This window comes from Strigops habroptila, chromosome 4 (genome assembly GCF_004027225.2).
Source record: "Strigops habroptila isolate Jane chromosome 4, bStrHab1.2.pri, whole genome shotgun sequence".
NCBI classification, from domain to species: domain Eukaryota; kingdom Metazoa; phylum Chordata; class Aves; order Psittaciformes; family Psittacidae; genus Strigops; species Strigops habroptila.
This window is the reverse complement of record NC_046358.1, coordinates 90,768-111,154: the sequence shown is the minus strand read 5'-3', so window position 1 is coordinate 111,154 and position 20,387 is coordinate 90,768. Positions and strand designations below refer to the sequence as shown.

Below are 20,387 nucleotides of genomic sequence, written 5' to 3'. Positions count from 1 at the left end.
GAGGGGAGCGGCTCCAGGGAAGGTGTTGCAGGAGCGGGTGAGGTTCAGGGTCCTGCACAGGGCGCTGGGGACAGGAGGACTTTGGCATCGCTCTGCGGCTGCTGCTGGAGCTCCCGGTGCCCGCGGCAGCGGCTGCTCCGCCAGCGACTGCTTCCACATGGGAACACACGTGGTGCTGCTCCGGGGTCACTCCGGCCCTCCCCGGCCTGGGCAGCGAGGGGCAGGGGGCACAGAGCCCCCCCAGTGCAGAGCAGCTGCCATAGCCAAGGCAGGAGCCCCCCTCGCCCCTGCTTCAGCAGGAGACGGGCTCAGAGCTGGGGCAGGGGCTCGGCCCCGACCCTCGTGCTGGGGCAGCGCCGATCCCACGCGGCCCCTGGGCTCCCCGGTCTTGGCTCCTCGCCTTGCCCTGACGGCCGAGGGTTGCAGCAGCCACGGGCACCAGCCCCTCCTCAGAGCAGAGACTTTAATTAAAAGGTGACTAAAAAAGAGAGGCCCCGACGCCCCGGGTTCTTTGGGTATAAAAGGCTGAGGCCACGGCCCCAGCTCCGGCAGAGTCCGTGTCCCCTGGTCCCGTGGGCTGGGGGTGTCCTCTCTGCTGGGGGGGTCATTCCGCCCCGAGCGCTGCGGGAGGGGCGAGTCCTCCCAGCTCAGCCGGTGCCGTTCCCGGCGGCCGGGGGATCCACGGCCTCACCGCAAGCTGCTGCTGGCCTGGGAGCTGCCCACGCCCGGGTGCTCCGGGCTGTGCCGGTTCTGCGGAGGAAGGACAGACACGGCCCCGTGAGACCTCCCGCTCCACGGCAGCGCCCCAGGGACCGGCCCCTGCGGCGGCCAGGGGCTGGGACCGGCCGCGGCTCCCCCCACCCACCTTCTTTTTCTTCTTCTCTTTCTTCTTCCTCTTCCGCTCAGGGTCCTCCTCTTTTTTCTTCTTCTTCTTCTTGTGGTCGGAGTCCGAGGGGGTTTCTGGAGGAAGAAGAGGGGGGGTGAGCGGGCGCCCCCGGGCTGACGCAGGAGGGAAGGGGTGGCTGCGGCCGCGAGGCGCAGCCCCGTACCCGGGGGGACGGGATCCTGTGTGCGGCTCTGCTTGTGCTTGTGCTTGTTCTTCTTCTTGGGCGGCTGGATGTGCATGAGCCGGCACTGCTCGGGCAGCTGCGGGGGAGACGGGGCGGGTCAGGCCGGGCCAGACCCCTCCGGCCGCAGCGGCCGCGCCCCGGCTCCGGGCCCCGCGCTCACCGGGCCGGCGTGGAGGCGGAACCCCGTGAGCATGGTGCTGGTGAGGGGGGTGAAGGAGCTGCCGCAGATCGGGGGCTTCTCGATGAGGGAGCGCAGGCTGCTGTTGTCGTGCGAGCCGGGCAGGTCGATCATGCCGGGCAGGTCGGGCAGGAAGTTGCTGAGCTTCTCCTTCACCTTCTTGCCGCAGAACTTGTTGTAGGCGTGCTCCAGGTTGTAGTGCGTGATCAGGTTCGTGCTGCCCGTCAGCTCCGTCGTGCCTGCGCCGGCGCCGCGGGGAGGGGGTGGGGAAGGTGCTGCCCCCCCGGCCCCGCTGCGCCCCCCCCCCGGCCCCGCTGCCCACCCGAGAACCAGCCGCTTGGCCCCGCCCCCTGCACGCCGATTGGTCCGCTGCGCTGTCCGTTTGCGCCTCTCCGCCCACCGCCCTGTCCCCTCATTGGCCCGCTTCGCCGTCAGTCACCGCCGCGCCCCAGTCCCGCCACGCCGATTGGCTGAGCACGGCGCCCGCCCCCGCCCCGCGGCCCCGCCCCGCACCTGGCAGCTCCCGCAGCAGGTAGAAGGGGCCGGCGGCGGCCTTGCGGGCCGCGTCCTCGCCCGGCGGCGGCGCGGCGGCAGCGGGGGGCGGCGCGGCCCCGGCGCCCGGCGCTTTGGCCGGCCCGAAGCCCAGCGCGGCGGCGGCAGCGGCGGGCGGCGGCTCGGCCCCGCCGAACAGCGCCGAGAAGTTCTCCATGTTCCCGGCGTGCCCCGCGCGGGGCCGCCCCGCCCCGCCGCGATTGGCAGAGTGCCGCCCAGGCCCCGCCCACCGCCCCGGTTGCTAAGGGACACTCGCTCCCGGCCTTTGGATTGGTCGCTCCTCTCTTCGTTCCTCATTGGCCCGCCGGCGCACGGGAAGTGCGGCGGCGCGGCCCGCCATTGGCCGCCGGGCCGGGTCAAGATGGCGGTGCTGGCGCCGGTGCTGGCGCTGCTGTCGGCGGTGCCCGCGCTGTGCCGCTGGCTCGCCCGCCCCTACTACCCGCTGTCCGCGCTGCTCGCCGCCGCCTTCCTGCTCGTGCGCAAGGTGCCGCCGCTCTGCCGCGGGCTGCCCTCGCAGCGCGAGGACGGAAACCCCTGCGACTTCGACTGGGTGAGGCGGCAGGGCCGGCCCGCTGGGGGGGGGGGGCGGAGCGGCCCCCGGTGGGGGGGGGTGGGGGCCGTGCCTGTCGGTGCAGCGGCAGCCCCGGCCGCGGCTCCGGGGGAGGCAGGGAGCGGGCAGCGCCGCGGGGCCAGCGGGGCCTGGCACGGCCGCTCGTCCCCGTGCCAGGCGGGGCCGGGAGCTGCCTGGCTGCGGCTGTGGCTGCTCCCGGGCCCTGCGGCTGCCGGGGCCCGAGGGCGCCTCCTGCTCACGGCGTCTCTCCTGTCCCAGCGCGAGGTGGAGATCCTCATGTTCCTCAGCGCCATCGTGATGATGAAGAACCGACGCTCCAGTGAGCCGGGGCCTGTGCTGGGGGGGGAGCGTGGGTTGGGCTCTGGAGGACCACATCGGGTCCTCCCTCCCAACCTCCCCAGCTCCTGGCGGGGTCTGGCCCCATCGTCTGTTCCTCTGTCCCTTCCCCAGTCACGGTGGAGCAGCACATCGGGAACATCTTCATGTTCAGCAAGGTGGCAAACGCCATCCTCTTCTTCCGCCTCGACATCCGGATGGGTCTGCTCTACCTCACGCTCTGCATCGGTGAGACCTGCCGGCGGGTCCCATAGCATGGGCCCTCAGCACCTGCTGTCCCTGCTTGTCCTGCGCACCACCCAGCTGGAGGAGCCGGGGCTCCCTCTTGCTGTGTTCAATGCAGGGGAAGGCTGCAGGTGTCAGGAGCCCTGTGGGCAAGGGAGGGCTCAGGAAGCACCTTGCTGGGGAAGGGAAGTTTGCCTGCCCCAGGGCTTGCTCCGCCTTGGCTCCTCGGGCTGCTCAGGGGAGGGAGGAACCTCATCCCAACCCTTGCCTGGCCCTTCCAGGCACTGCGAGGGGCTCAGGGCTCTGTCGTTGCAGTGTTCCTGATGACCTGCAAGCCCCCGCTCTACATGGGCCCCGAGTACATCAAGTATTTCAGTGACAAGACCATAGATGTGAGTATCCCCTCCCCGCGGCGCAGGGGGCTCTGCCTGCCCCCCCGCTCAGCCCCATGTCGCTGTGACAGGAGGAGCTGGAGCGGGATAAGCGGGTGACCTGGATCGTCGAGTTCTTCGCCAACTGGTCCAGCGAGTGCCAGTCCTTCGCCCCCATCTTTGCCGACCTCTCTCTTAAGTGCGTGGTGCCTGCGGGGCCGCAGCGTGCGGCGGGGCCGGGGCTCCTGTGGCACTCACGGGGCGCTCACGGTTGCGTGTCCCCGTCCCCCCCCAGGTACAACTGCTCGGGGCTGCACTTCGGGAAGGTGGACGTCGGCCGGTACACGGATGTCAGCACCAGGTCTGGGCGGCAGGGCCCGTGCTGGGGCAGAGTCCCCGGGAGCCCCCCACCCACCTGGGGGTCACTGTTGGCTTCTCCCCTTCCTGCCGCAGGTACAAGGTCAGCACCTCGCCCCTCACCAAGCAGCTGCCCACCCTCATCCTCTTCCAGGGCGGGACAGAGACCATGCGCCGGCCACAGATCGACAAGAAGGGCCGGGCCGTGTCCTGGACCTTCTCTGAGGTGGGTGGGGTGTGCCTCAGCCCCTCGCCTCTGGGGCAGGATGGGGCTTGGCAGCCGGGGAGGGGGGCAGGAGTTCCTGGGGTGCCAGCGCTGCCTCTCGGCCACAGGAGAACGTGATCCGGGAGTTCAACCTCAACGAGCTCTACCAGAAGGCCAAGAAACAGGCGAAGCCGCGGGAGGAGGGGCCCGAGGAGCCCCCCGGCGGGCAGGCACCCACCGGGCACCCCGGCGGGGAGGCCAAGAAGGACAAGTAGAGGCCGTGCTGTGCTGTCACCTATCGCCTCCTCATGTCACCCTGGTGCCACCGGCCCCGCGTGGGGCCTGGGGCCGCGCGGGGAGCTCCCGGGTGGGCCCTGGGCGAGCAGGGCCCGTGCGGCGGGGCCGTGGGGCAGACCCTGCCCCCGTTAACGCGCATCCTTATCGCTGACAATAAACGGTTCGTGCCCGCGCCCGTGCCCGTGTCCGTGCCCGGGGGGCGGGGCCGCCGCCAGGACGCCGCGCTCTGATTGGTTGGCGCTGCGGCGCGGGCTGCGCGGCGGGAGGGGAGCGGAGGGAGCGCGGACGGAACCACCGGGCCTGCGCCGAGGGGGGAGGTTGGTCGCCGAGGCCCGTGCCACCGCTGCTGCCGCGGGAAGGGCGAGGGGCTCCCGCGGAGGCGTGCGCTGGCTGGTGGGGCAGGAGCCCGGTTCCCCGGTTCCCGGACCCGCGGGGCGCCGTTGGGCCCCGATCGCCCCCTCCCGGTTCCCCCACTCCGTCCCGAGGGGTTCGGCCGGGTGGCGCAGCCCGGCGCGTGCCCGCGGCCCCGGCACGAGGTAGCGCGGCGCGGCAGGTAGGAGGCGGCGGAGCCCCGGAGCCCCCTCCGGGCCCTGGGGCCTCTCCCGCCCGCACATCCCCCCTTCCCGCGGCCGCATCCCCGGGGCCCTCCTTCCCGCCCGCTCCCCCACAGCGGGGTCCTTGGCACCCACCCTCGCGCGGTGGCGGGGTTCCTGGGGCCCCCCTCTGTGCCTCCCGTGTCTGGATCCCGGTGGGGACCCCCTTCCACCCCAGTGGTGGGCCCCCGGCCCCCCCATCGCCGGGATCCCGGGCTTCCCCCCCTGCCGTGGAAGGCTCCTTGGGCCCCCCTTCCCGTCGCCGCAGCGGGACCCCGGGTACCCCCGCTGCCCGGCCCCACGGCGCCGCGCTTCCCCTAGGATGGCTCCCCGCGGGAGGAAGCGCGGGGCCCAGCAGCCGGCGGCGGCCGAGGCACCGGAGCAGGCGGATGCCCCGCGGAAGCGGGGGCGCGGCCAGAGCGAGGGCAGCCCGGAGGGCACCGGTCCCCGCGTCGTCATCGAGCACTGGTGAGCCGGGCCGCGAGCGGGGGGGTACGTGGGTGCCCTCCCGGGTGCTGACCCCCTGTGTCTCCCCAGCAAGAGCTGACGGGTATTCGGGCGCAACGCGGCGGCAGTGAGCGCGGCCCTGCGCGGGGCCGTGGCACACCTCACCGTGGACATCAACCCCCGGCAGCCGCGCAGGAACAGCTTTGAGGTGTCCCTGGTGAAGGAGGACGGCAGCAGTGAGTGCCGGGGACAGGTGGGTACCGGGGGGGGCTGCCGGCACCCCTGACCTGTCCCCTGTGCTCCCCCAGTTGTGGAGCTGTGGAGCGGCATTGGGAAGGGGCCCCCACGCAAGCTGAAGTTCCCCCAACCAGAGGATGTGGTGGAAGCCCTGAAGAGCAGTTTGGCATAGAGAGGGCGGCTGGGTGAGTGACCACGGCGCCAGGGACGGGACGGCACAGGGATGGCGGCAGGGATCACACACTGAGCACTCTCTCCCCACAGCCAAGCCGGGAGCAGCACCCGCGGCGGAGCGTCCATGAAGAGGCGAGACCAAGTGGGGGGCACCCGCCAGCCCCAGTCCTGTCTCCGATGCTGCAGCTCTGCCGTGAGCAGCCACTGCTGGACCTCCCGGCTCCCCCCGCATCCCTCTTTTTCCCTCTGCATCCCGCTTTATCCCCCTGCGTCCCCCCTTTCCCCTTCTCATTCCCCAATAAAGCCCCGCAGCCGCTCTGCCAGCTCTGACACTGTATTTCAGTACCACGAGGCAGGGGTGAGGGCAGCCCTGCCCACATTGCCCTGAGCGCAGGCAGCAGCAGGGGCAGAGCTGCCCCCGCTAGGTGAGAACATCCACCTCCTCATCCGACTCAGATGACGGGCAGGGCCAGACGCAGACGGTGCTGGGGGGCAGGCAGAGCTCCAGCGTCCCCACATCTACCTCCTCCTCCTCAGGGTCACCTGGGGAGTCCCCCCGTGGCACCAGCCCGCAGCCCTGCTGGGGTGCAGGGGACCCCCGGCGCTGCTTCCTCCCGGCCGCCCGTGGGCAGCGCCTGCCTGGCCGCCCCACTGCACCCGCACCCAGGGGAGGCTGCAGGTCCATCACCCCCCCATCGCCCGTGGCCACGGTGCTGAGGGGCTGCTTCTCCCGGACCACCTCCCAGCACCCCCCGCTCTCCACCTTCCGCAGCTTCACCCGCTGCAGGGGGCTGCGGGGCGTGGGCTCTGGAGAGCACGGCCGTCCCCGCGGGGGGACACCGGTGCTCCCAGGGGGCGTATCGGCACCACCGGGCTCAGCACTGCCGTCCGCCGCTGGGGAGGAGCTGTGCCGGGGGGAGCGCAGGCAGGAGCGGTTGAGCTGCCGCTGGGGCCCTGGCCTCACCAGGCGTCCCCCCTGGAGCTGCAGTGACTCGAGCTCGGTGACCCGGAGGCGCCGCGCAGCCGCCAGCACCTCCTGCACCTCCTCCCGCGTGGCCTCCAGCTCGGCGGTGTAGAGGAAGCGCACCAGCTTGCGCAGCGCCCCGATCTTCAGACCCCCCAGCTCCAGCACCACCCTGCGGCCCCGGGGGGGCAGCTCCCGGCCCAGCTGCTCCATGAAGAAGGGGCTGCAGACGGAGAGGACGCAGCAGTGGGCCACCACCGCCTCGCCTGCGAAGCAACAGCGGCCATCACCGCCCTGCAGCGCGCCCTGCTCTCCCCAATCCTCCTGGCGAGGGCTGCCAGGACCCTGCCTGCAGACCCCAAACATCCTGCTGCCCCCATGGGCCGTGCTGCCCGCTCACCCTCGGCCTGCAGGACCACGTCGCAAAAGCCATCAGCCCGCTGCTGCTGCTGGTGGAGCTGCTGGAAGGCCGTGCGGAGCAGGCGGGTGCTGCGGTAGAGCAGCCGCGGGGCAGCCGACGGAGAGCCCATGGGCGCCCTGCGGGGATGGACACAGCGATCAGCACCCGCCTCCCCTGCTCGGACCGGCCTGAAGGGCTGGGACTGCGGTGGGGGCTGCGGGAGCGGGGCGCGAAGTGCAGGAGCGCGGGGCACCCCCCGCAGCGCCCGCGGGCCCCGCCGCCCCCCGCGGCCCCGCTCGGCCGCCAGAGGGCGCCGGACGCGCCCGCGCTGGGGTCAGAGGGGGCGGGTTTGGAGGCCGCGGCCCGGCTCCGGCCTGAGGCGCGGCCGCAGGACACAGGAACCTCCCCCGCACCCCGGGCGGGCGCGTCCCGCCGCGTACCTGCCCTGCGGGGTGGGAGCTGCCGCTGGGACCGGGACCGGGACCGGGGCGGGCACCGGCACCGAGGGGAGGCGGCCGCGGCCCCTCCTCCTCCTCACGGCACCCGCGTGCCTCGCGCCCGCCGCCTCGCCCAGCAACAGCCCCCGCCATTGGCTCACCCCGCCCGCCCGTCGCGCCCTGCCGGCCAATGGCGGCGCGGCGGGGCTGTGGCGGGAAGGGCTGAGGAAGTCGGGCCGCCGACATGGCGCTGCCCTGCCCGGCCCTGCCCGGCCCTGCCGGCGGTGCCGCGGCCGGACGCCCCCGTGGCGTTCCCCTGGGGGCTTCGCTAAACGCGGCCCTGGGCCGGGGTGCGGGGGGACCAGGGGGCCGGCCCTCGCCGCGCTTCAGGCGGGAGCCGAGCCGTGGTGCAGGGCAGAGCCCCGCCGCTCCCAGCCCCGTCCCGGGCACCGGTGAGCGGCTCACCGTCAGCGCGGAGCCCGCCGGGGCCGTGCGTTGGTGTTTGGCCGCGGCCTCGCGTGTGTGAAGCGGCGTCTCGCCGGCCCTGGCCGGGAGCCGGCCCTCGTGCGGCCGGTGCTGCCCGCCCGGGAGCGTTCCGGCATGTTACAAAGCATCCATTGTGGAACCGTCTGCGTCAGTCGCTGCGCGCAGGGCCAGTTCCAGCGCTCCCCGCTGCCCGCGGGCACCGGCTGCTCCTGCAAACAACCAGGGCGAGCGGACGCCTCGGGAGCTGCAGCAGGACAGGGGTGATCGGTGACCCCCTGGATCTTGAACCTATGAAGTGTTCAAACGCGGAGTCAGCCCCTGGGGTTTCCATGTGGCACAGATGGATTTTCACCCGACTTAACGTCTGCGGGTGCTTTTTTGGGTGCTTTTTTCTTTTTCTTCTTTTTTGCTGTGTGCAAAATGGATGCAAACCAAGAAAGAGCGAGCCCGAGGATGGGTCTGGGCCAGCAGCTGCTGAGGTTAGCGGCAGCCTTCCTGCTGACCTCGGGCGGCTTGGAGCCCAGCTGTAAATACCAAGGGATACAGTAAAATCAGTAATTTGGTATCAAAGTGCTATCATATACTCATAAAAATAGAAGAAAAATGGAGCTGTTTCCTCCCCCACCCCTCCCCATCTTCTGGAATTACAAACTGCCACTTGGAAAGCTCGGATTCCTCAGGAGCAGATGGATCAGACACGGAGCAAGGGCCCTGCCTGCTCAGAGCCCGAGTCTGTCCCCAGCCTGGTGACCCAGCTGCAGGTCCATGTCCACCCTGCCTGGTCCCCGTGGTCCCATCCCTGGGAACCACCTTCAGCTGCAGAGACCTCAACCCTGCAGAAGAGTCCCGACTGGCCCGAGGATGTGGCGGGCGCCGGGGCTCCCCCGCTGCTGCAGAACACTTCATGCCGTGCCTCAGCCACGCTGACAGCGCGGGAGGGAACGGGAAGTTCATCTATCAGTGGGGATCAGAAGTGAAGCCTGGAGGAACAGCCCTTCCCTCCAGCCAAGACCGAGGTGCCCGGTGCCTGCCCAGCTCTGCTGCAAAGGGCTGAGCGCCGGCCGGCAGGAGGGGCTGGCAGCAGGGGCCAAGGTGCTCACCTTGCTCTGGCTGAGGAGGAAGGAGCCCCTTTTGCTTGCCCGCCCCAGGGAGGATGCCAAAGCACAGCTGAGCTCTTCTTCCCGCTCCCGAGGCCACCCCAGAGGCAGGGGTGATAAAGGGTGAGTGACCCAGGTCTGGCCCTGTACTTGGACCCGCTCAGGGACACCGGCAGCTCCTCTGTGTGCAGGAGGAGCAGAGCGCTGGTCGCTGCAGCCACCTCCTCGGATCACAGGGGGTTTGGAGGCTCTGTGGGCTCTCGAGGTGGCAGATGACAGGAGGGACGAGGTCTCTCTGCTCCAGAGGCACTGGTTACACTTGCCCTGTGCAAACCAGGTCCCTGGGAAGGGCAGAGCGCACCCTTGCCGTGCCACCTCCTGGCCTGCGGGAAGTGCTTGTCGGGTGGAACATGGCAGATACTCCTCTGCCTCGTGGGTCTGCTGTGGATCCCAAAGTCCTGCAGCCTGGAGCCATCCATGGACAGCCCGGTGTGTCCCGGGAGAGAGTCACCTTGGGTCCCGCTGACCCTCTCTTTACACAGCAGAGCCCGCGTTTGCAGCCAGGGTTTGTGGGCTGAGGACGTGCCTGTGGCTCCTGCTGCCGGGTAACGCTGCCTCTTTCTGTCCCCCCCAGGTGCTGGAAGCTCGTGACCTGAGGCTCAGGCTGTGCTTTGTCCCTGGCTGGTGGCTGGGCACAGCCCTGGGTGACTCAGTGATCGGGAATGTCAGGCGGGGTTTATCCCCTGGTGGGATTCCCTGGGGAGGGGAAGGGATCTCAGCCTGGATGTGTGCTGGTTATCCAGGCTGCCTCTGCAGTTGGGAGGAAGAGGCCTCCCCACAGGACATGTCTTCCCTGTGCCTCCCGAGCCCTCAAATCCGTGAGCTGATGTCTGTAAAAGACAGGAACTTCTCGCCTTGGGTCTCACTTGCAGCAGAGATGGTCTCCCAGCAATGTCCCCTCTTGCTTCTGTTGCTACGTTGTGGGGCAGGAGCTGCCTCTTTGCCCATTCTTGGGAGGTACCTTGTGCTTTGCTGCCACAGACGGGAAGGATGGAGGCAGGGGCCCGTGGCTGGGAAAGGACCTAGAGGAGGGTGGGGGCAGGAGACGTGGGGCTGTTCCAGGAGGGGGTCAGGGCGGGCTGAGGACTCGCTTTACCGCCCGGCTCCCCAGCCCTCCTCCTCCCTCCCCACCGCCGTCTGACACGAGTTGTTCCATCCCCTGGTGCCACACTTCCCCTTGTGCAGGCGGAAGACAACAACCTGTTGGGATTCCCATAGGAAAGGGGCTGCGGAAGCGCCTCATTATCCTGATTTAGAACAATGCAGCCAGCCCTGTGGCTGGGGCTGCAGCCTCCCCTTCCTCCTGCCCTGCCCGCCGGGGAGCACCCAGCTCCCCTGTAAGCAGCCTCGCTCTGCCCCGGTGGCTCTGCCCGGTGGCTCTGCCCCGGTGGCAGCCATGTCCCCTGGGCACCGCAGCTGGGTACGCAGCAGCAGCACTCCGGGTGAAGGGGGATGTGCGAGATGTGACACACAGTTCCTGTAAGGGAGGGCACATTTTTCCCATGCCAGTCCCACATCTCCTCCTCTTGCCAGGAAGCCGCGGGACGGATGCTCCGCCACGGACCTTGCGTTCAAACAAGAGCTTGCCCAGCTGCGGGGGGAGCAGAAGGCAGAGGGTCGGGGCTCAGCCTGCCTTCAAAGGGAAGCACAGGTAAGCACATCTTACTGCCTGTTCTGGGGGCTGCTGGGGCAGGGCTGAACCAGGAGCTGGAGTTGCCAACGCGCTGATGGACCCTGTCCAGCACCATCCTGTGCCCCAGGGACAGGAGGCACATGCCCAGCTTCCAAGAGGCCTGGCTCCAGCTCCAGCGCGGCGCCCGCAGAGGAGTGTTCACAGTGTTTAACCTTTGAGGAAACCAAGGACTAAAGACATTCTTTGTGAGCCGATGTGGGGCAGCCCCATGGTGGTTCCCCCACACCAGCACTGCTCTGTGCTGGTTTCAGCCGGGTTGGCCGTGGGTTTGTGGGAGCACCACCAAGAGCTGATGTCCAACCACCGCGGCAGGGGACGCGCCGGGGCAGCCAGTGCTGGGGTGCAGGGACAGGGTGTCCTGGCAGCTGCTTCCCTCAGGGAGAGCTGTCCCTTCGGAGGGGTCACAAGCCCCTGGGACTGCCAGGCCAGGACTCTTGTCCCTCCTTGTCCCCAAGGCTCGGGGGATGCACCCACCTTCCTCCTCGTGTGGGTGAAGAGCAGGGGAGGGCAGCTGAGGGTTACGTGTGCTCCAGGAGCAGTTCTCACTCAAGGCACAGGGCCGAGGGGCCTGACTTTTGGGTGACCATGAGGATGGGGGTACATGGGGAGGAATTGGTTCCCTGCTATGGGATGGAGAACCCCTCCCTTGAGGAGCAGAGGCCAGCTCTCCCTGCCCTCTGCAGCCCCCAGCCTGAATGAGCTGGTTTACAGATCAGGGAGGTTTTTGGGGTCCCACGCCCCATCATCTCCCTGAGTGTGCCCTTCATGCGCATGGATCCCACTTCTCGTGGGTTTTGTGCCACCGGCAGCAGGCCCCGCCCGGGGATGGATCATCTTCAGGCATTCACAGGCTGCTGTCGCCTCTTCCCCACCTCCTCCTCGCCTCCCCAGCAATGTGTATTTACCCCAAGCACCACCCGTCCCCACCCAGAACCTTCCCCAACTCTTTTCCGCTTGTCTCCCTGACAGCTTGGCCATCAGGAGCCAGCAGGATTCTCCCAGTGCCTGAATCCCACCAGCCCGGGGCTACGGCCGCCGCCGGGGGCCTGGGATCCGGCCTTCTCCCAGGTGAGGGGAGGGACGGGAAAGGGCCGGCTGCGCAGCACTTCCTCCAGTCCCAGGGAAGGGAAAGTCCCTCGACTCTGACCCGGCAGCGTGGAGCAGCAGCAGCAGCAGCTCTGGACGTGATGCTGCAGCCTCGCAAAGAGCTGCCGGCGCGGGAGGCACATCTCCCTGCCTGGAGCAGTGCGCTTACTGAATCCCCAGCCCCGGCCTCTACCTCCGTGATTCGGTGCCGTGGCCGAGTGCTTCCCCTGCACTGCACCGGCGGCTCCCTCCCCATCTGCTGCGGGAGGCGGCGGTAGCGCGACACCGAGCGCCCCGCGCCGAGCCCCGCGGCTCAGCCAGCCCTGCCCCGTGCTGCCGGTGCTGCCGCTGGCCACGCGGCCCGGCCCGCGCGAGGGGCCTCCCGGCACGGGCCAGGCCGCCCGCGGCGGGGCCAACGGGTCCCGGCCCGCACCACCGGCAGCGTCTCGTCCCACCACGGCGCGTCCCCCCGCCCGCGGGCTCGGGTGAAAGAGCCCGTGGGACTCAGAGATGGGGGCGCGGGGACGGAACCCACGGGAACGAGCTCCCGGCGTCAAGCGCTGGTGGGGGGCTCGTGGTGCCGCCCCACGATGAGCTCCAACCACAGCGGCTCCCGGAGCCAGAGGGGTGGCGGTGACCCCCCGCTGCAGCCCTGCGCGGGTCACGCGTCTGCGCTGCTCCAGCGGCAAAGGCCGGGCAGGGGCCGCGCTCCGGGCGGGCTGCACGGGGCTGCGACCCCGACCCCGGGGAGCGGCTCATCCCCTGCCGGGGCAGGGGCCACGGGCCCTGTGCCTGCCGGGGATGCCGTGCCCGGGGAGCGCGCACCGCGGGCGGGGCCGCGCCGGGAGCGGACCCCGCGGGGGCCGGATCGCAGCGGGGACAGGCCCCCCCCGGCCCGGCCCGGCCCCGCGCGGGCGCTGCCCCCTCCCGCCCCCAGCGCGGCCGCCATTGGCGGGTCGAGGCCGCGGAGCGCGGTGACGTCAGGGGGCGGAGCCTCGGCCCCGCCCCGCCGGAGCAACTTCCATTTTAGGTGCGGGAGCGGCGCGCGGCGCGGCCCGACCCGACCCCTCCGCCCGCACCGGCACCGCGCGCCCGCAGCCAGCCCCGCCGCCACCGCCGCCGCGGGTCCCCGCGGGCCGGGCCGCGCCGCCGCCGCGGGGCGGGACCGCCCCCCACCGCCGGAGCTCGGCCACGGTGAGTCCCGCTGTCGTGGCCGCGCCGCTGCCCGGGGACAGGGGAGCCGGAGCCGCAGCCGGCGCCGGTCGGGCGCCGCACGCCCCCGCGGCAGGAGCGGGCCGGCCCTCGCTCTCCCCGCGCCTTCCCGTGCGGGCCGGGGCCCGGCCGCGCTCTCCCGCCGGGCCCGATCGGGGCCGGGCCGTTGGAGTCCCGTCGCCGCCCGGGAGCAGGGAGCCAGGCGGGGCCGCGCCCCAAGGGGGGCCGGTCGGAGCGGAGCGGCGGTGCCCGGCCCTGGCGGGGGCGCTGGCGGGGCCCAGCCCGAGGGGGGCGACACAAAGGCGGCTGGGCCGGGCGGCCGCCCCGCTCCCCGCCCGGTGCCGGCCCGCCTCCGCCGCCCGCCCTGCCCGGAACAAAGGCAGCCCGTGTGCCAGCTTCCCGCGGCCGGCACCGGCAGGGCCCCCCCCGCTCCCTTTGTGCGGGGGTCGGCGCTTGGCTCCGCCGCGGGGTCTGTGCCGGGCACGGCACCGGGCTCCGGCTCTGCCGCCCGGAGTAGCCCTGTCTCGGCAGCCCGGGCTCGCCTTTGCCCGGCCGAGGACAGGGTCGTCCCCCGGTGTGCGCTCTGTCCGCGCCTTTGTTCTGGCAGGGAAGGGGCTGGAGTGCCCGGGGAGGGTCGAGTGTGCGCGGAGCAGGCGGCCCCCCTCCTCCCGGGCACGTCCCCTTAGTGGGCGAGCTCGGGGCTCAGAACCGGCCCGGCAGAGCCGCCCGCCGGAACCGCGGCGAACAAGCGGCGCCGAAAGGCTTCCAGGAGAGGCAGGACCCTGCCGGGCCGGGCCCGGGGCTCTGGCTCCGCTCCTGGCTGCGCTGTCATTCAGCCCCAGCGCCCTTTGTGCGAGGAGTCGGTGCCCTTCTGCAGCGTCGCCTCCTGCAAGGCGGGCGCTCCCGCCCCCCCAGCGCCGCAGGGACTTGGCTGGGGGTGAATGTGTGAAAGTTTGGGGGGCTCTGAGGGCTTCTGGCATGTGCGAGGCACCGGCGGGCCCGAGGAACGGGAGCGGGCGGCTCCGGTGTGCCCGCGGGCTCCGAGCCCAGGCAACGGAGCTTCCCCCGATGGCTGGGGGGTGGAGGAGCCTCCCCCTCCGCAAGGGCTGGGTGCCCGGGCTCTGCGTGGCGCCGGCGGGGACGGGAGCAGCGGCTGTTGCTTGGGCTGCCCTTCCCCAGCCGGGAGCCCGCGGTGGGGCTGAAGGCTCCTGTCCCGGGGCCGTGGCACCCAGCCCTGTGCCGGTTTGTGCCCAGCTGCTGGTGAGCCGGGGGGTGTGCGGTGGGATCTGACCGCAGTCCCTGCCTGTCCTGGTTCCTCGTGTGCTTTAAAGAAGAGAAGGCAGGTTTTGGGACTGTTCTGCTTCCACGAGCCGGGCCATGGCTGGGCTGTGCTGCAGGAGGTGCTGCAATGTGCAGCCTTGGCTGGCGTCTGGCGCGGAGCCTTCCTGGAGGGGGTGGGAGGATGGAAGCTGGTTCAGTGGAGCGTGCTGGGGCTGCCTGGGCTGGGCCTCCTCCCTTCTGACTCGGAGGTCAGGCCCCAATCCTTGTGGTTGAGGAGCCCCTGAGGCCATCTCTTCCCTAAGGATGGGCTGGGAGTCAGGCGATGGTCCAGCCCAGACCGCAGCTGGCATCTCTGGCCCTGGGTTGCTGCTCATCCCTTCCCTCCTCCACCCTCTGGCATGGAGATAAGACCTTGGTCCATTGTATCTGCACTGGGGGTGGCTTTAGGGACACCTAGAAAATAATAGCCTGGCTTGGCCCGTGCTTGGGAGGCTGTTGGCTTCCCAGAATAGCTTACCAATGTGTGTGACCTCAGGGGAGAGGGCTGGCCCCATCTCTGGGTTTCTCTTCCCAGCAGCCCCTCGGAACTGTCTCTCATTTACTGCTGGCAAGGACGGACCCTCTCGCAGGCTGAGCGGTGCTGTCTCCAGGGCAGCGCAGAGCTCTTTCCCCAGCTCTAAACCGCTCTTTGCAGAGTGGCCATTGCCGCGTCCCGGCCCCACTGGCAGGGAAGCAGGACCCGGCGCTGGTTTGGTCCATAAAAGGCAGCAGGTGTTGCCTGGATGCAGTGACAAAGCCCAGACCTGTTGGTGATTCAGGCGGCTCCGCCTGTGACATGGGCGCAGGAGGCTGGAGTGCAGGAATGCTGCTGGAAAGGGGCTGGATTTACCGGCTCTCGACCAAAGTCCTCGACTTCCCCAAGGTGGCCACAGCCCTGTCTTTGCTGCGTGTCATCGAGGAGGCTGGTGGGGGGGGAAGTGGTTCTTAGAGCCAGTTCTTGTCTGGAAACTCCCAGCAGCAGCAGGGCCATGAGTCCGTCTGGCTCCTGCCTGTCTTGTGCTTGTTGCTAATCCGCCTCCCTCCATCCGGGAAGGCCGGTGCTGCGCTGCCGGAGCTGCTTCAGCACAGGGGTGCCAGTCCCCCCGCTCGCTGCACACAGGGGCTGCCCTGGGCAGTGACTCCTGTGTGAGCTCAGCCTGCTCTGGGCTCCGGGGTGGCAGCGCGTCCGGGCCCTCCTGCACTGCTGTTCCCTGTCCCTGATTCCCATGGAGGAAGCGGGGGCTGCCGCTTCCTTGTGTGACCCACAGGAAAACCGCCGCTGCGGCGCAGAGGGGCGAGAGGAGGTGGCTGCGGGGTGTGGGGCAATGCAGTGACTAAGGAGCACGAGCTGCCAGGCGTGGTGCTGGGATGGGTGAACCCTGAACCAGGCTGCCGTCACCTCTGCTGTTTCCAGCCCAGAGCAGCAGGTTGGAGGCTGCACGGGGACGCCTGGCGTGCGTGGGGACAGCCTTGGCTGCCTGCATCCCTCTCTCCGGGGAGATGAGCTTCCCTGCAGGAGGGCACTGACAGAAGCGGTGGGTGCCCCAGAGCCTGTCCCCAGCCTCGTGCTGCAGGTGCTGCAGAGCTTGCACCCGCTGCAAAGGTGCTTGTGCCAGCACGGGCCTGGGGGCCTGGCCCAGGCTGATGGCTCCTTTTGGCAGTTCATTGCCCAGATTTTGGTGCTGATGGAAGCAGGATTGCTTTTGTGTCACCACAGCCCTGGTCTCTTGGGGTGGCTCTGGGGCTGTGGGGTGCTTCTGGGGTGCTTGTAGGGTCACAGGCACCCAGGCTGACTGTGGCATACAGCAGAGCAGTCTCAGTGGGGTGCTTGTCCAGGTATGGGGCCACTGGCTTTCCAGCACAGGTAGAGAAGGGTCTGGGCAAGTTGGGGAAGGGATGTGAGGCAGGGGAGTAATTCTGCTGGTACTCCTAGGCTGAGAACATGGGGGCTGTTCAGCCTGGAGAAGAGAAGCTGCATGGAGACCTCAGAGCAGCTCCCAGTATCTGAAGGGGGCTACAACGATGCTGGAGAGGGGCCTTCATCAGGGGCTGGAGCAATAGGACAAGGGGTGATGGGTTCAAACTGAAATGGGGGAAGTTCAGGTTGGATCTAAGGTAGAAGTTCTTCCCTGTGAGGGTGCTGAGGTGCTGGCACAGGGTGCCCAGAGAAGCTGTGGCTGCCCCATCCCTGGCAGTGTTCAAGGCCAGGTTGGACACAGGGGCTTGGAGCAACCTGCTCTAGTGGAAGGTGTCCCTGCCCGTGGCAGGGGTTGGAACTGGAGGAGCTTTAAGGTCCCTTCAACCCAAACCATTTCATGATTCCATGGGATGGCCAAGGTGGTGCTGCAGTCTTGGGAGGGCCTTTCAGACATGTGCAGCTCCAGGGGTGGTGGGGGATGTCCCGCTCTGCACCAGGCGGGGGTGGGTGGCTGCGGTGGCAGCAGGGGCAGGAGCTGCTCCTGCTCCTCCATCCCGGCTGCGGCTCCATGGGGCGTTGGCCCCAATTCCAGCAAATGCTGCTCAAAGGTCACAGGCTTCCTGCTGCCGGCCCCCGGGCACGGGGAGCCTGGGGGCAGCGCGAGCCTGGCCTGGGCCGCGTCCTGCAGGGACCGAGAGGAGCTGCTCTCCTGGCGCCTCACCGGGTAGGACAGCGAGTACCTGCGGCTGGGGGCTCCTCCTGGCATCGAGGTGGCTGGGGGGGAGCTGGGGTGCCCCGGGTGGCTCTGGGGAGCTGGTTCTGCACTGGCCAGAGGGAGGGAGGTGCCTGCTGGCCTCGGCCTGTGTTTTCCCCCCACCCCAGTGCCGCCAGCTGCCCGGGCTGGGCTTTCCCAAGGAGAGCTCCCGGATCCTGGGGCTGCTCCCCCTGGTGCTCCGGGTCCCTCCTGCCTGGGAGGCGCCGGAGCAGGGCCGCAGGCACGTGGGGAGCAGCGATGGGAGGGAGGGAGGGAGGGAGTGCGTGGAACTGCAAAGACGAGTTTTTCCGAGCGGGAAGGGTGGGCCGTGCCGCGCTCGCGCCGCTGGCAGGGCCCTTGCCCGGTGCCGGAGCACATTCCTGGGGCGTGTTGGAGCTCGCCGCGCTGCCGGCACTGCCTGGCTCCACTGCGGGCACCGGGACGTGTCATCCCAGCGCTGCGCGCTGGGCTCCGCTGGGGAGCAGGGGCAGCCCGGGGGGGCTCCGGCAGGGGTCCTGTGTGCTTGTGGGGAGCCTGCTCTAGGCTGGGGCTGTGGCCTTCCTGCCCCTCTGCTGCTCCCAGGGCCCTGCAGCTCCTGTCCGGAGCACACTGGGGTGGCTCCCCCCTGATCTCTGCCCGGTGTCTGTCTCCAGCAGCTGCCTTGGGTGGAAAACCCCTTCCCTTCTCTGCTCTCCGTCTGTAGTGAGGGCAGCTGCCCTGGGCAGGGCCGGGGGATGGGCCTGGGGAGCAAAACTGTGGCAGCAGCCTTGGTCCATGAGGGGGTTTGTGGCTCTGCTTCCCAGGAATGTCCCCATCCTGCCTCCAGGAGCCTTGGGAACACAACAGCGGCTCAGGTGTGCGCTTGTGTGCCCCTTGGCTGGTGGAGCTGTGCAGACGAGCAGCTGAGGGGTGTGAGGGAGGCTGGCTGGGCAGCGCACGCTCGCCTCCAGCCTTGGTGAGCAGATGTGCTGGGATAGGCTGTCAGTGCCCCCACAGGTAACTAGGGCATGGTGGGCACAGCCGTGTCCTCCTGGGGCTGGGAAACAGCATCTTGCAGCCTCTGCTCACAGGATACTCCCAGCCCTGGACAGGAATGTGATGGCAGCACAGACGAGGAGCCGTCCTGTGCGTTCCCCAGAGGCAGGGCGCTTCCAGCAAGCTCCCTGGGTGTCTGGTCTCCCGGGTGCACCATGCTGACCTGGCTGGTGCGTCTGGCCGGGGCCGGGCTGCTGGTGCCCCTGCCCAGTGATCCCAGCCTGGTTCCCGGGTGTCTGCGTGCGGGCTGGGGGTGGTGGGGAGCGGCCCTTGGCAGGACGTCGTGTTTAGAAGCTTACAGGAAAGGGAAGTCACGATGTCACCTCCTGTCTGACCAGGAAACGCAGGTTTCCTTCCCTTCGGCTCGGGCAGGAGCCTGGGAAGCCGCTCCTCAGGGAGCAGCAGCCAGATGTGGCACCCGCAAACAGTTTGTGCAGGGGTCTGGGGTAGGGTGAGGTCCTGCTGGCCCCCTGAGCAATGGCCTGTCCTGCTTGTCCACTGCTGCTGTGTGTGAGCCCTAGCTCGTGCCAGCCTGTGCGTGCACCCTGCGTGGCCATGGGCACCGCAGGGACTGGGAGCACCACGGGGGGACTTGGCTGCTACCCTGTGGGGCAGCAGCCCCTGCTCCACTCCCAGCTGTGATTCAGCCCCTGGCTCTCGCCTGATTCTTCTCCAGTGGCTTTTCCTTCCCCATCATCGCTCCTCTGGGCAGGGCTCTGGCCTGTGCACAGGTAGCGAGCAGGCACCTGATGAGGTCACCTCAGCGGGTGCTGGGCAGGGGGGTCTGCCTGGCTGCACCCCGGCAGCTCCCCCGGGCGCTCCCGCTCCCAGCGCTTCGTGGCTCCTTGGTGGCTTGACTGTCCCGCAGGGCAGGTGGATGCATGGCACCGAGCGCTCTCCCACAAGCCCAGGGGTGCAGTTCCCACTGTGCTTCCAGTCCTGTGCCTCTGTGCACCGGTCAGAGCCGGGCCCTGGGGCCCAGCCTGGCTGCAGCTGTCGGGAGAGGACATGAGCTCAAGCGGCTTTCCTGGGAAGAGGGATATAGAGGCTGCAGTGAGGGCTCTGCCAGGGAAAGTGACCCAAATCTGGGTGCCGGGCTGGCATCGGGTCCTGCGGCCCTGCATGCAGGGCTCTGCTGGCAGGGGCTGTGCAGGGTGGATGCTTGCTGTGGATGCTTGTGCCCATGGTCCGAGGGAGGACAGCTTCCCTTAATCCTGCTGGGAATGTGGGCCACCAGGCTGTGGCCTCGCTGCCTGAGGGCAAGCGGGAGCGGGCGTGAGCCCTTGAGGAGCTAAATCTGCCCCTGGGATAGGGTGCCAGAGCGGCTTCACCACATCTGCCCTGCCCTTGTCCCCCACTGCTGCGGCCTCCTGTTTCACAGAGGGGACTTTGCTCCCTGGCCCCTGCCAGCACAGCCCTTATCTGTGCAGAGCCCAGCTCGTGTTTGCTTTTGCTGCGGGAGAGAAGCAGCTGAGTGGGAAAGTTCAGCCTGGGGTGGGATCGGGAGAGCTGGGTGCAGGGCAGGGTGCTGCATCACCGCCAGCACAGCCGGGGTGTCAAGGGAGCCCTGTGGCCATGGGGACACCTCATGTCCCCATCGCGGTGGCTGCTGCTCCTTGGGAGCTGCCCTGGATCCCCCCCCGCTCACCTGGGGCCCCGCGGGGCCGCCGGGGTGAAGCCGGACCCGCTGCCTGCCGGAGCGTGGCCTGCCCCGGGAATGCTCTGGCCCCGTTCCCGGAATCCGGCGCTGGGTGTTTGTTTGCTGCTGCGCCCCCGAGGTCTGGTGCTACTGTGACAGGAAACGGGAACGCCGGGGGGAGGGAGGCAGGCGGCCGGCTGGGGATATGCCTCTGAAATCCCTTTGTCCCTGCCGAGCGCTCAGCTGCGAATTCCCACCGAGCAGAGAGAGCCGCCTTTGTGCTGCCGAGCGCCCGGCATGGGAATGTGCGGGGCCCGGGGGTGCGAGCTGCGGGGCGGGGTGCCGGGGACCCGGCCTCGCTGCTGGCCCGGGGTGGGGGCACCCACGCAGCGGTTCCCAGCGGGAGTGGGAGGTTTGGGGTGTCCTGGGGCAGCGGGATGCTGCTGGCAGGGAGGCTCTGGCCCTGGGGCTATCCCGTTCGGGGGTTATGGGTGCACAGTCTCTGCCTGGAGCCCCGAGACTTGGCTGTCTTCCTGCCGGGGGGGACTCGGCCTCTCCCCCCCGAAGGCGCTGAAGGGAGCGCCGTGTCTCGCTCGCCGTGGGGCCGGTGCAGCGGCCGGTGCAGGGGGGCAGCAGCTATCCTGCCCAGCCGGGGGGAAGGAGCTGGTCCCGT

At 69.6% G+C, this 20,387-nt stretch overlaps 5 protein-coding genes across 14 annotated transcripts in view; 4 read left to right on the top strand and 1 right to left on the bottom strand.

Annotated features, from left to right (window-relative positions):
* Nucleotides 1-446: 446 nt before the first annotated feature.
* On the bottom strand, nucleotides 447-2,232 carry MED19 (mediator complex subunit 19). Its single transcript, XM_030483942.2, has 5 exons — nucleotides 1,762-2,232; nucleotides 1,231-1,487; nucleotides 1,050-1,146; nucleotides 866-960; nucleotides 447-750 (listed from the first exon to the last, which is right to left on the bottom strand). The coding sequence occupies exons 1-5, from the start codon at nucleotides 1,955-1,957 to the stop codon at nucleotides 688-690; spliced, it is 708 nt and encodes a 235-aa protein (XP_030339802.1). The 5' UTR covers nucleotides 1,958-2,232; the 3' UTR covers nucleotides 447-687.
* Nucleotides 2,092-4,335, top strand: TMX2 (thioredoxin related transmembrane protein 2). Its single transcript, XM_030483928.2, has 8 exons — nucleotides 2,092-2,350; nucleotides 2,630-2,690; nucleotides 2,822-2,935; nucleotides 3,248-3,324; nucleotides 3,396-3,502; nucleotides 3,599-3,664; nucleotides 3,757-3,886; nucleotides 3,994-4,335. The coding sequence occupies exons 1-8, from the start codon at nucleotides 2,162-2,164 to the stop codon at nucleotides 4,138-4,140; spliced, it is 891 nt and encodes a 296-aa protein (XP_030339788.1). The 5' UTR covers nucleotides 2,092-2,161; the 3' UTR covers nucleotides 4,141-4,335.
* Nucleotides 4,336-4,412: 77 nt separating this feature from the next.
* Nucleotides 4,413-5,943, top strand: SELENOH (selenoprotein H). Of its 3 annotated transcripts, none has more exons than XM_030483926.1 (5): nucleotides 4,413-4,479; nucleotides 5,077-5,223; nucleotides 5,293-5,438; nucleotides 5,511-5,624; nucleotides 5,704-5,943. In XM_030483926.1, the coding sequence occupies exons 2-4, from the start codon at nucleotides 5,078-5,080 to the stop codon at nucleotides 5,609-5,611; spliced, it is 393 nt and encodes a 130-aa protein (XP_030339786.1). In that variant the 5' UTR covers nucleotides 4,413-4,479; nucleotide 5,077; the 3' UTR covers nucleotides 5,612-5,624; nucleotides 5,704-5,943. The 3 variants fall into 3 exon arrangements, with proteins under 3 accessions (XP_030339786.1, XP_030339787.1, XP_030339785.1); XM_030483927.1 differs by having other exon boundaries at nucleotides 4,452-4,698; XM_030483925.1 differs by having other exon boundaries at nucleotides 4,454-4,715.
* A 2,071-nt stretch (nucleotides 5,944-8,014) lies between these two features.
* On the top strand, nucleotides 8,015-13,997 carry LOC115607683 (collagen alpha-1(I) chain-like). The gene is made up of 5 exons (XM_030485245.1): nucleotides 8,015-8,160; nucleotides 10,591-10,708; nucleotides 11,720-11,818; nucleotides 12,115-13,611; nucleotides 13,656-13,997. Exons 1-5 carry the CDS (start codon nucleotides 8,015-8,017, stop codon nucleotides 13,995-13,997), a joined length of 2,202 nt encoding a protein of 733 aa, XP_030341105.1.
* Nucleotides 12,931-20,387, top strand: part of CTNND1 (catenin delta 1) — a 27,257-nt gene continuing 19,800 nt past the window's right edge. For 7 of the 8 annotated variants that reach the window (XM_030483915.1, XM_030483919.1, XM_030483918.1 and 4 more), the window contains exon 1: nucleotides 12,931-13,030. The gene's annotated coding sequence lies outside the window, so the exon portion shown is untranslated. The remainder of the gene's footprint in view (nucleotides 13,031-20,387) is intronic. The other variant, XM_030483920.1, reaches the window with a different exon arrangement.

What these genes read in the sequence shown, in the direction of transcription:
- MED19 (XM_030483942.2), bottom strand. Translation starts at nt 1,957, where the DNA reads ATGGAGAACTTCTCGGCGCTGTTCGGCGGGGCCGAGCCGCCGCCCGCC. An exon ending in TCCGCCTCCACGCCGGCCCG is followed by an intron (nt 1,147 to 1,230) that starts GTGAGCGCGGGG and finishes TCTCCCCCGCAG; the next exon opens with CTGCCCGAGCAGTGCCGGCT. An exon ending in AAGAGAAGAAGAAAAAGAAG is followed by an intron (nt 751 to 865) that starts GTGGGTGGGGGG and finishes CTTCCTCCGCAG; the next exon opens with AACCGGCACAGCCCGGAGCA.
- TMX2 (XM_030483928.2), top strand. Translation starts at nt 2,162, where the DNA reads ATGGCGGTGCTGGCGCCGGTGCTGGCGCTGCTGTCGGCGGTGCCCGCG. An exon ending in ACCCCTGCGACTTCGACTGG is followed by an intron (nt 2,351 to 2,629) that starts GTGAGGCGGCAG and finishes CTCCTGTCCCAG; the next exon opens with CGCGAGGTGGAGATCCTCAT. An exon ending in TACACGGATGTCAGCACCAG is followed by an intron (nt 3,665 to 3,756) that starts GTCTGGGCGGCA and finishes TTCCTGCCGCAG; the next exon opens with GTACAAGGTCAGCACCTCGC.
- LOC115607683 (XM_030485245.1), top strand. Translation starts at nt 8,015, where the DNA reads ATGTTACAAAGCATCCATTGTGGAACCGTCTGCGTCAGTCGCTGCGCG. An exon ending in GCCTTCAAAGGGAAGCACAG is followed by an intron (nt 10,709 to 11,719) that starts GTAAGCACATCT and finishes TCTCCCTGACAG; the next exon opens with CTTGGCCATCAGGAGCCAGC. An exon ending in GGGATCCGGCCTTCTCCCAG is followed by an intron (nt 11,819 to 12,114) that starts GTGAGGGGAGGG and finishes AGGCGGCGGTAG; the next exon opens with CGCGACACCGAGCGCCCCGC.